Raw genomic sequence first — 12023 nt, forward strand, 5'->3', positions numbered from 1 at the left:
CAGACAACACAACAGTGTATAAGGCAAAGAGTGGCAAACATTTTCTGTGAGGGGCCAGGCAGTAAATGGTTTAGGTTTTATGGACCACATCCCAGGCACAATTATTCACTCTTAATGTGAAAGACCTCAGAGATAAAATGTAAATGAGGAGTATTTGAACCTCATAATTTTCACATATCACAAAATAGTCTTCTTTTGATCTTTTCCCAGCCATTAACAGTTATAAAAGTGATCCCACTGGCTGGCTGTAGGAAAACCAGAAGTGGGTTGGATTCGGCCCATAGGCCAGTTTGCTCAATCCTGGTCTATAAGACAACCAACCAAGATGTTCACTGCACACATTTACTCCTGATGGTCTGAGACCATACTTTTCACCCCTTTATCATGGTCTGTTTTGAGGGGGACAGTTTCCTCCGAGATTATCTGCTTGGCTCATCCCTTTACCCCTCTGAAGCTTTGGTCAAATAAAACAATTACAGCCAGGCTTGCCCTGAGCACTCTATTTAAAACTGCAACCTCTGTGCCTGGGTGGCTCAGTGGGTTAAGCCTCTGCTTTCAGCTCAGGTCATGGTCTCAGGGTCCTGGGATCAAGGCCCCATGGGCGCTCTGCTCAGCGAGGAGACTGCTTATCCTCCCCCCACTTGTGATCTCTGTCTGTCAAATAAATAACTGAATCTTAAAAAAACCTGCAACCTCTTTACCCATGTCTTTTGGCTTGTAGGTTTTTTTTGGGGGGGGGCGGTTTCATAACACGTAACACTTTTTCATATACTAAATAACTTAATTTTAAATACACTTGATATGTATACCTCTCCTTTTCCTCCCAACCCCCAAGACTGTAAGCTCCATGAAGCCAGGCTTCTTCACCATATTCACTAATGTATAACGGGCTCCTGGAACAATGCTTGGCACATGCTAGAGGATCACTAAATATCTGTTGAATGCATGCATGAACATTTTTTTTTTTAAATAAATCTAGGGGCACCTGGGTGGCTCAGTGGGTTAAAGCCTCTGCCTTCGGGTTGGGTCATGATCCCAGGGTCCAGGAATCGAGCCCTGCATCGGTCTGTCTGCTCAGTGGGGCGCCTGCTTCCCTTCCTCTCTCTCTGCATGCTTCTCTGCCTACTTGTGATCTCTGTCTGGCAAATAAATAAATAAAATCTTTTAAAAGAAATAATAAAATAAAACAAAATAAATCTAATATACAAAACAACAAACCGAAACATCTGAATCCCCATCACCAGGAAAGGAAGTCCACAAACCACCCAGCACCAGGTCCGTCCGCAGTTCCGCCCACTTCCCCAGCCCCCCACTCCCCCCAGACACCCCCCTACCCACCCCCCAGCGCCAAGCAAGCGCAGTTCCTCCCGGCGACGCCTCCTGCGATCCCGGCGACGCCTCCTGCGGCCACTAGGAGACGCCCGAGCCCGGTCGTCCTCGAAGCACAAACCTGTTCCCACGTGACTCGCGCTGTAACCACGTGACCGGCGTCGCGCCCGGTGGGCGTCACGTGACGGACTCAGGTTTCCTCCAATCGTTGTGCGCGCTTCGGGGATTCCGCCCAGGACTCGGACCGAAACTTAAAACACCCCACTCTCCCGCCAGCCAAACGGCACGGCTGCTTGCTTCCAGCTGGACAGGGGTGTCTCTCAAAAGTCTTCTTCTAAAGCGGCTTCAAGAGGCGCGGGCCTACGGCGCGTTGAACCCCGGAAGTGACGTCTCCCAGAGGGGCCGGAAGTGGCAGTGGAGGGAGGGAAGATGGCGGAGGTGGTGAGTCCGGTGCCCGGGGCGGGGCGGAGGGAGCCAGGGGAGGTGGGTAGAACCCGAGGCCCCCCAGTAGCCGACCCTGGCGCCGCGCTGTCTCCCCAGGGGGAGATAATCGAGGGCTGCCGCCTGCCCGTGCTTCGGCGGAACCAGGACAACGAAGATGAGTGGCGTGAGTGACGTCGGGGGGCGGGGCTAAGGAACCTGAGGGCGAGGGGCGGGAGGGAGTCAACCGAACCCTCGGGAGGGGGTGGGGCCTCTATAATCCTGAGGCGGGCGGGGCGCAGATACCCAGGAGGGGCGTGGCTTTCTGCCTCTCCAATGGATAGGGCGGGGCTTGGGGAGGGGGCGGCACTTGATGACTAAAGGGGGTTCGGGTGAAAGCTTCTAAGTGCTGGGGCTTAGGGATCCGGCCTGGGGGAGGAGATCAGGTCTTAGGAGGGTGGATTCTCATCGCCTGGCTCGACTAAGGCTCCTGCCTGTGTTGTTCCCACAGCCCTGGCCGAGATCCTGAGTGTGAAGGACATCAGTGGCCGCAAGCTTTTCTACGTCCATTATATTGACTGTGAGTCCTGGGCTGGGGTGAGGTAGGGAGGCAGGGTGGGGTTGGGAGACAGCCTCTGGCATTCCTTCCTGAGCCATCCCCACTGCTGCAGTCAACAAACGCCTGGATGAATGGGTGACCCACGAGCGGCTGGACCTGAAGAAGATTCAGTTCCCCAAGAAAGAGGCCAAGACCCCCACGAAGAACGGACTTCCTGGGTCTCGCCCCGGCTCTCCAGAGAGAGAGGTGGTGAGTAGGTCCCCTGCTTCACCTTTTCTCTCCTGCCTCCTACTTTTCTCATCTCTTGGCCTCAGGGGCTTTTGGATGGGTAGAAGTCTGCACCCTTCCGCTCTGGCTTCAGCTTGCAAAGGATGGGGGCAAAATTGTAGCTTCCAGAGTCCAGTAGCTATTCCTGTGTCCTTGAGAGGGCAGAGGGTGGGGCTTGATTACTCCACGTTGAGGGGCCCCTACTCCCCTTTCCCATCCCACCACCATCCCCACCCCAGAGGAAGACCCTGGACCTATCTCTACAGCCGGCCTCCGCCCAGGCCAGCGGGAAGACCTTGCCAATCCCGGTCCAGATCACACTCCGCTTCAACCTGCCCAAGGAGCGGGAGGCCATTCCCGGTGGCGAGCCTGACCAGCCGCTCTCCTCCAGCTCCTGCCTGCAGCCCAACCACCGCTCAACGGTACCCTCAGCAATTCCAGGGACCTTGCTTTCCTCTGAGGTCCCACCTTCTCTACCTTCTGACCCACCTTTCTTGGTTTCTCTCTGCAGAAACGGAAGGTGGAGGTGGTTTCACCAGCAACTCCAGTGCCCAGCGAGACAGCTCCAGCCTCGGTTTTTCCCCAGGTGAGTCCCCCAGACCCTTTTCTTCTTCCTTTTCCCGTCCGGCAGCCCCTTTCAGGCTCCTCTCCCCACTCTCCGTTCTCTCTCCCCATGTTACCTGCAGAATGGATCGGCCCGTAGGGCAGTGGCAGCTCAGCCAGGACGGAAGCGAAAATCAAATTGCTTGGGCACTGATGAGGTAGGTCTGGGAAGGAGGGAAGCTGAGTGAAAAGGAGGAACATGGCAGGATAGAGAGTTTAGTGATGGGTTTAAAAAGAAACAAGAAAGGGCACCTGGCTGGCTCAGTTGGAAACGTGTGCCACTCGATCTCAGGGTTAGGAGCCCCACCTTGGGTGTAGAGATTACTGTAAAAGGTAATAAACAACGCCTGGGTGGCTCAGTCAGTTAAGCATCTGCTTTCGGCTCAGGTCATGACCCCAGTGGGATTGAGTCCTGCATCAGGCTCCTTGCTCAGTGGGGATTCTGCTTCTCTCTCTGCCTGATCCGCCTGTAGCTCCCCTTGCTTTGCTCTCTGATGAGTAAATAACATTTTTAAAAACAAACACAAATAAATTAATAGCTAAACAGGAGGTGATGGCAGTGATGATTGTTGGTAGGATTAGGAGCCAGGTAGAGCTGGTTCGGGTCGATCATTAGTGTTCTCTTTCAAACCGCAATTGAGAACTTTCCAAGTTTCCTTTTATTTGGAAAGTGGGGGATATAATGTAGTACCGGCCTCCCCCTCTCCCTTGGCTGGTTGCTAGGCTTGAACAAGGAAAGCTGCAGAAGGGTTATGCGAGCTGTTAGGTGTCCTGCCTGAGCTATTTTCTGTAACCTGGTGTTTTTTCCACCGGCCCTGGGCAGGACTCCCAGGACAGCTCAGACGGAATACCGTCGGCGCCACGCATGACTGGCAGCTTGGTGTCGGACCGGAGCCACGACGACATTGTCACCCGGATGAAGAACATTGAGTGTATCGAGCTGGGCCGGCACCGCCTGAAGCCGTGGTACTTCTCCCCGTACCCACAGGAGCTCACCACGTTGCCCGTCCTCTACCTCTGCGAGTTCTGCCTCAAATACGGCCGCAGCCTCAAGTGTCTGCAGCGTCACTTGGTACGAGGAGTCCTGGGGGGCTGCTTTCCTACCACCCCCCATGCAGTCCCTGCCTCTGATCCTCCTCTCTTCCTCAGACCAAGTGTGACTTGCGACATCCTCCAGGCAATGAGATTTACCGCAAGGGCACCATCTCTTTCTTTGAGATTGACGGCCGTAAGAACAAGGTCTGTGACCAAGGGGCAGTGGGGAGTCATCGGCACTGGTGATCTGGGGGAAGTGAAACGCGCAGCTCTTTCCTGCTCAGGAAAACACAGAGCAGCCTGGCCAACAGATTAGTTTATCCCATTTCTGTTGAATTCCTGCTATAAGGCAGGTATTGGGGGATATACTGACCAGTAATTAGACAAAACCTTTTAAGTTTCATAGTCCGTGGAAAAAACCGATTTGCCAATGTCCACTTAGATCCTGGGGCTAAGGGTCACGAAACAAAGGGTGGGTTATGAGGACTGGGAGATGGCCCACAGTGCTTCCCAGAGGAGGTGGTCTTTGATCCTTGACATGAAGGATGGGGTAGGTCAGGGGATCCCAAGCAGCGGGGACGGATGTCCAGATGGTATGAAAGGTCAGGATCATTCCCGCTGAAAGGCAGAGAGGAGAGGCAAGGCTGTTCTGAGACAGAGCTCAGGTGGCGAGAAGGTCAGCTGGGGGAGGGGGAGCGGTCACTGTAGGTTTGGGGCTTCAAACCTGCCTGGGTCATTGGCTGCGGGAAGGAAGAAGGGAGCCATCTGGGTGTACTCTTAAGACTGCGAGACCCTCCCTGGGGCACAGAGGGCGGTGGGGGAGAAGAAGGCATCTTGGACTGCGCGGGAGAGCTCTGGCTCGGTTGCTGAGGAGGCTCAAGGGAAGGATGTGCTGCTTTCACCCCTGTTCTGTTACTAAGACTCAGGCGCTCAGATGGCAGTGCCCAGCAGCTGGTTAAAAAGCCAAGTCTGGTGTGTGGGGGGACGTATGTATGGAGGTGAAGCAGAGCAGTAAGATTGTTTTGCTCCTGAAGCTGTTACTTTCAGTTTCAGAATATCCTCCCTCCGCTGTAGGACAGATCCGCCTCCAGCAGGTGTGACTGTCGGCCAGGAGAGTGTCGTGGTTTTTGACAAGCAGATTCCTAGATTGTCACCAGGGTAGAGCTGCTCTCCTAAATCCTGGCACAGTCTGTCTTCCTGGACCGACCAAAGTAGAGGGCCGTGGAAGCTCCCCCGCAGGCCTTAGGTGGAGGTGTGGGGAACAGGGGTAAACCAGCCCCAGCTCCCCAGCAAGACAGCTGGGCAGACACTCTCCCGGAGCGGGTACACGCGCTCCTTGCCACTGAGAAGTAGCTGTGCCTGAGTGCCAGGGACAGCCTGACTGAGAGAACGGGCCAGGGGCCAGGGAGGAAGGGTCGTCACCTGTCACCAGCTTCTGGTAGAGATACCAAATGGCCACATTTAAGACAGGGTACCCAGAGCGGTGACAAGCCTTTTCCTTTGCAGAGTTATTCCCAGAACCTGTGTCTGTTGGCCAAGTGTTTCCTTGACCACAAGACGTTGTATTATGACACAGACCCCTTCCTCTTCTACGTCATGACAGAGTATGACTGCAAGGGCTTCCACATCGTGGGCTACTTCTCCAAGGTGAGCACTCACGGGGACCTGCTCTCGGCCATGCCCGGAGCTGTGGCTCCGCCTCACTCACTCACCCCCATTTTCCAGGAAAAGGAATCCACGGAAGACTACAACGTGGCCTGCATCCTGACCCTGCCTCCCTACCAGCGCCGGGGCTATGGCAAGCTGCTGATCGAGTTCAGTGAGTACCTGCGAGCTCAGCTGGGGGTGGGTGGGCCTGCAGGGCCAGGCCTGGGACCAGGGCTGCCATCACACCTCCGCTAGGTGCTAGGTTGCTGTGATCATCAGCCCTACCTGGCTGGCCAGAAAGCAAGCTGGCACTTGGCCAAGGTTCCCTCCATGCTCAGGGTGACTGCCCTGCCTATCTGGGCTAGGTTTGCAGCTCCTCATTTTTCCTTGGCAAAAGTTTTTAAGCACCACCCAATTTTTCCCAACTCTGACTCATCTGCTCCCGCCCAGGGCCCTGGACAGAAGGCAGGTGAGCCCCTGTTGCTTGTCTGTCTGATTCTGGGCCATCATACAAATTCCTGAGCAAGGAGCAGTGCTTCGTTTGACTAGTTGTGGCCTGAGCCTTGCAGGCGGCGGAAGTTCAAAATGCTCTTAATTCGGCAAAAACAAGGAAGCACTGACTCATATGGCTTTGGCTTCTTCTCCTTGGGTTCAGGCAGGTCCATCTTGTGAAGGCCATGAGGGACTCAACTCCTTTGTACGTGAACTCTTCTCTGTCCTCCAGCTGCCCCTTCTGCTTCCCAGCAGCTTAATCCCACTCCGTTCAACTCACCACTCGGTGGAACCCTTGGGGTAATCAAGCCCTGACCTGAGAGACAGGAGGGGGCGCCTCAGCTGTTTGATGAAGACGCAGAGGCTTGACTTGATCAAGGTCACGGTCTATTTGAGGAATATTATTAACAGAATGAAGCCGGGATGGGGTCCCATCCTCAGAAAGCCCTCAGCTTGCTAGGGTGGGCAGACATTTAAAATGAATCTAAGCCTTAAAGGTCAGACCTCAGTGGAAACAGAATGTGAGCAAGGTGACCAGCGCGAGGCACTGGGTTCTCCCCCGCAGGAGCGGACAGGTGCTCCAGAAGCATCCACCGTGGGCAGTACTTGATGGCAGGTAGACGTTTGCCAGGGAGGGGCCGGGAGCTCCCTGCTGAGGCAAGTGTGGCCTCCAGATGGTCTGTCGGGACTCCACAGGCGCTGGCGGGCCCAGCAGAATTCAGTAGGAATCAGGTGTGCCTCCTACCCCTTCCAGGCTGTTTTTCTCTAAAGCAGCAGCCTCTCTGTCCCTCTCCCAGCTAGCTGGTCAGTGGAAGTCACAGGAAATTGGGCCACGCTGACTGATCAAGATTGGAAGGGGTGGGCAGAAAGGGCCATGACCCAACATAGTTATGATTGAGGGTGAAGAAGGGCTTCTAGAGGTAATGGTGACACCCCAGAACCCTGAGGGACAATGAAGATTCTGTCAAGAGACATGAAGCTATATAAGGTTCCACAGGGCCTGAGGGTCTTACTGGGAACTGTGTGCCAGTGGCCAGTGCTCAGGGGGTGGAGGAGGGCAGAGCAGTCAGAGGGAGAGAACCCGTGGAGAGGTCAGTTACCTACTGAGCAGTGGCCACGTTCTGACCCAGGAAGTGCATTGGTGCCTCTCTCTTGCCATTGTGGTCTTGGAGCAGCTGATGCTCCTCGGGCTGCAGCTAGGGGGACTGATTTAACTGCAGAGCCAAATCTCCTCCGGCCTAGAGCAAACATGGGGTCTGCCTTCCCTTCTCACTGACGGCCAGAGTCTGGAATGATGAAAATCGGAGGCACTTGCCTTTCCTCCCATTTCCTCTGCACCCCCCTGGGATTATAGCTGTTCCCATCAGTACCTACCTCTGCCGCACAGAGATGAAGAAGGAATGGTTCTTAGTTCTCTACAGGGAAACAGACGAAACAGACAAGCCCCACGGGGCAGGACCGAGATGGGAACCCGGCAGTTTACTTCTCTAACTCGTGTTCTGGAACGTTGGTTGCATGAAGGTGTGATCGCTGACCTACCCCTTCCTGCTCCCTTGCTGTAGGCTATGAACTCTCTAAAGTGGAGGGAAAAACGGGGACTCCTGAGAAGCCCCTTTCAGACCTTGGCCTCCTATCCTACCGGAGCTACTGGTCCCAGACCATTCTGGAGATCCTGATGGGGCTGAAGTCAGAGAGCGGGGAGAGGCCACAGATCACCATCAAGTGAGCCTGGCCCTCCCTCCTCCCCTGGGGGTGCATGGCATGGCCCATCCTCACTCCTGGGGTTCCTGGGGGCTTGGGGCAGAGACGAAGGCCTCCAGAGGACCTGATCTTTGCCCTCCCACAGCGAGATCAGTGAAATCACCAGCATCAAGAAGGAAGATGTCATTTCCACTCTACAATACCTCAACCTCATCAACTACTACAAGGTAGGGAGGCAGGCAAAGGGAGACAGGTGCGTGTAGGGCTGCAGAGTGCAGGCCCCACATGGGCTGACCCCCTCTGGCCCCCGTCTCCCATCCAGGGTCAGTATATCCTCACGCTGTCCGAGGACATCGTGGATGGACACGAAAGAGCTATGCTCAAGAGGCTCCTTCGGATCGACTCCAAGTGTCTGCACTTCACTCCCAAGGACTGGAGCAAGAGGGGAAAGTGGTGACCGGACACTGGCCACAGCAGTGGTGACAAAGGAGAACTGGGGCTGACGGCACATCCCACCCCTACTGGGGCCCCCGGAGGCACACCAGGGGAGGTGGCGCTGAGGACAGCGCCATAAGGAGAGGACAGGCCTGGTAGGGGCTGCTGGTGCCTAGCACCAGGGTAAGCTCAGGGCTCAGATCAGCTCCAAGGTCAGCCGGCTGCAGGTCTGGGCCTGTTGTGAACCAGAGACTGGACAGAGCCAGGCAGCTGTGTACAGTGGGATGGGGGGGTGGGGTGGGGGAGTGGGTACACTCTGTACAGGGGGCCAGTGGCTGTAAAAATTCCTTTTGTAAAGTAGGAGTTGCGGGGGAAGGGGTCCTGGCTGCAAAATTCTGGCCTCTTTTGCCCTCACTGCCCCTTGGCAATAAACTCTTTCTATGGGCCAGAGCCATGCAAGTTTCTTGTTGGAGAAGGGGCAGTGTAGTTCGGGGACTCCCAACATGCCCACAAACTCACTGATGCTGTAAAGAGCTTGTTTATTGGCGGTGATGGAATCTGCGGTTCCAAAATGAAGAGCTGGCTTATTGGGGTGGAGGGACTGGTGACTTTCAATGTCACGTTCAGGTTTTCAGTCCTCAGGCACCTGTGCGTGAATCTGCAACAGGAGTCCCCTCTACTGTTAGATTTTTGATATACAGTGACTGGGTGGCCCACGTACTCTAGGTGGGACCAAGCTATGCAGAATGATAACCCTCTTCTAGACAGGTCAGGGGTGGGGAAACCACACTGCGCCCCCCCCCTCTAATCCTCCAGACCCAGTCTCCATCTGCCCCATTGTGCTCCCGGGCCCCTAAGCTCCAAATCCACTCGGGCAAGATTCTGAACAACCCAGGGAATAACCTTGAAGTCACAGGATAATGGATGGGGTTGTTAGAGTGAGAGCCCGTCCATCCACTCACCGCTGCAGCGAGGCTGGGCCAGGTTAGGGCCCCGCGCACTTTGGCATCCGGACCAGGAATGGTTTCCAGGCCCCACAGTGTGAAGCGGCTGAAACTGGCAGCAGCTCCGATAAACTGGTCCTGAGGAAGGGGCTCAGCTCAGCATCGGGGCCACCGCTGCCGCCCCAACCCCCGCTCCGCCCCTGTCCCCCTGTGCTCACAAAGTCCCGCTCCAGCGCCTCGGGGGGCTCCGCCAGCTCCTGCTCCTCTCGCTCATCATCATTCGACGAACCTTCCGAGAAATCCTTCCCTACCGGCACCTCTCCCTTTTCTTCCATCACCGTCACGTATCCCACGAGGCCGGGCGGCAGCACCACCTCCTCGCCTCGTAGTCTGCGGCCCCGAAACGACACTTCGAGTCCTGCAGGAAGCAGGCGCAGGGTCTCGGTGAGGACCTGATTCAGGCCTTGCGGGGCAAGCCCCTTGGGGCCCTCCCGCCACCTCAGGTGGACCACGATCCCCAGGAGTCCTCGCGCCGCTCCTCGCCGAAGAGAGCGCGCGGTGGGCGCGGGGGCTGCCGGGAGCCGTAGTCCCGCGCTGAACGCTCACCATCCGGACCCTGGCGGATGGCTGGGGTGAAGAAGCGCTCCACCGGGGCGGGCCCGTTAACCTGAACCTCGCAGGGCAGAAGATGCAGCGTGGCGCAGGCGGCGTCACTCAGCGTGCCTGGGCGCAAGTGGACGCGGCACTTCTCGACCGCCACCTCGTCGCTGCTTTCCATTCTCCGCCGCGATTCCGCCGCTCGCTGGCTAAGGCCAAAGCTGGCGCGTAAAGCGCGCGGAGCCTGTCGGGAGGCCAGGGACGATCAGCGCAGAGGCTCCTGGGAGGCGTAGTCCTTCCCTGAGACTCCTCTGAGCCCCTGCGAGCCCCTCCTCTCCGTGTTCAAGTCCCGGTCTTTTTTTCTCAAACATGTTTTTCGGTGGTACATTCTTATTGTAAAAAATTAAAACTATTCCGAAAATTACTCTTTTTATGTTATTGGTAGGGAGAGTTGCTTGTTTGTTTGTTTTACTGGGACATCAACCCTTCCTCAAATGCGTGGAAGATACTGTATCCTAGTTCGTGGTTTGTTTTCCAGACAGTGATTTTTATTTTTTTGTAGTAGATTTATCAGGCTTTTCTTCACAGTACTATTTCGTTTTTGGTTTCTTAAGCCCTCTCTGTTTATTTGTCCAGATACCCAAGTTAGATATGTTTTGCCAAGTTCTTTTATAAAACAAGCACATACAAAACTGGCAATTAAGATTACAATTGCACTTGATTTATGGACTTGAGAAAGTGAAGCACACCTCTAGACGTCCAGGTGCTGTGCGTGGTGTTCTGTGAAACAGGAACAATTTCACAGTACGTCAACATCAGACGATGTCACTCCGTGACGGGCGGGATCAAGACAAAAACAAGATCATGTGAACAACAGCAAAGACAGGAACATTGTCCAGACCGCAAAAATGATGAAACATGCCTCCATCTTGGGTAATATACGTGACCTTTACCAATTACAGCTTTAGCTTTTGTCTAGGTAGGGCTTGTTAACATATCCCATCCTAGAAACACGCCCACTTCTGACAGTATCCAATCCAGAGGAAAACTCTGGCTTTCTTAAACCTTCCCCTAAATCACCTAGCACAAGCCCAAATCCTACAAATCCTTCCTAAACACCCTCTTACTCAGATGCCCAACAGCGCAAGAGTAAAAAATCCATTCCTTCAACTATAGGTGTGTTCTTGGTAGTCTTTGGCTGGAGCGTATTAAAAGATAAGAGTCTTGCTTTAGTTTTCTATCAAGCGTAAGATACATAATACCACTTATTCACATCTCCTCTTATGTCTGTGCAATTGTGAAGTTTTCTTTATATATAATAGTTATTAAATATTTTAAAGTTTATTCTAGATAGCTTTTATTTTTTTTCGGTTATAAAATAGATTTTTCCCATTTTATTTTATTATTTTTTTAAGAGATGGAGGGATGGGGAGGGACAAAGGGAGAGGGGGAGAGAGACTTTTTAAAAAATATTTTATTTATTTATGAGAGACAGAGAACGGGGAGGAGTAGAGGGAGAGGGACAAGTAGACCCAGCGCTGAGCCCAGAAACGGATGCCCGGCTCAATTTCATAACCCTTAGATTATGACCTGAGCCAAAAATCAAATCAGTTGCTTAACCAACTGAGCCACCCAGGTGCCCCGCTTTCCATTTTGTTTTAGCTATTATTTATCTAAAGCAGAGGTTGGCAAATTTCACATATGATCTCTGTCACAATTACTCAACTTTGTCATTGTAGCATAAAAACAGCTATAAACAATATGCAAATAAATAAGCATGGCTGTCTTCCAGAAAAACATTGTTTGCAAAAACAAGGCGTGAGCTGGATTTGGTTGGCAGGCATAGCTTTTGGGAAATCTGTTGATTCTCACACATTAGTTCTTAAACCGGATAGATACTGGAGTCTTCTGTTATTTCTAAGAGTTTTCATTTTATTTTCTTGGTTCTTCCAGAATTAGTCCTTCCACCTCCAAACAATGATAACTTTGCCTCC

The 12023-nt window shown here is 53.7% G+C and overlaps 2 protein-coding genes across 7 annotated transcripts; one reads left to right on the forward strand and one right to left on the reverse strand.

Moving 5' to 3' along the window:
- Positions 1-1506: 1506 nt before the first annotated feature.
- On the forward strand, positions 1507-8938 carry KAT5 (lysine acetyltransferase 5). Of its 6 annotated transcripts, none has more exons than XM_082748507.1 (14): positions 1518-1770; positions 1870-1936; positions 2261-2329; positions 2421-2557; positions 2842-2997; positions 3087-3161; positions 3262-3336; positions 4002-4250; positions 4328-4417; positions 5720-5860; positions 5939-6032; positions 7915-8074; positions 8199-8280; positions 8376-8938. In XM_082748507.1, exons 1-14 carry the CDS (start codon positions 1759-1761, stop codon positions 8508-8510), a joined length of 1542 nt encoding a protein of 513 aa, XP_082604633.1. In that variant the 5' UTR covers positions 1518-1758; the 3' UTR covers positions 8511-8938. The 6 variants fall into 6 exon arrangements, with proteins under 6 accessions (XP_082604635.1, XP_082604633.1, XP_082604632.1 ...); XM_082748506.1 differs by having other exon boundaries at positions 1547-1770; positions 2815-2997; XM_082748509.1 differs by lacking the exon at positions 2842-2997 and having other exon boundaries at positions 1507-1770.
- Positions 8939-9010: 72 nt separating this feature from the next.
- Positions 9011-10448, reverse strand: RNASEH2C (ribonuclease H2 subunit C). Its single transcript, XM_082748575.1, has 4 exons — positions 10039-10448; positions 9651-9850; positions 9451-9570; positions 9011-9146 (listed from the first exon to the last, which is right to left on the reverse strand). Exons 1-4 carry the CDS (start codon positions 10208-10210, stop codon positions 9120-9122), a joined length of 519 nt encoding a protein of 172 aa, XP_082604701.1. The 5' UTR covers positions 10211-10448; the 3' UTR covers positions 9011-9119.
- Positions 10449-12023: the final 1575 nt, after the last annotated feature.

The sequence above is a fragment of the Mustela nivalis genome (assembly GCF_964662115.1).
Source record: "Mustela nivalis genome assembly, chromosome: 9".
Classification (NCBI taxonomy): Eukaryota; Metazoa; Chordata; class Mammalia; order Carnivora; family Mustelidae; genus Mustela; species Mustela nivalis.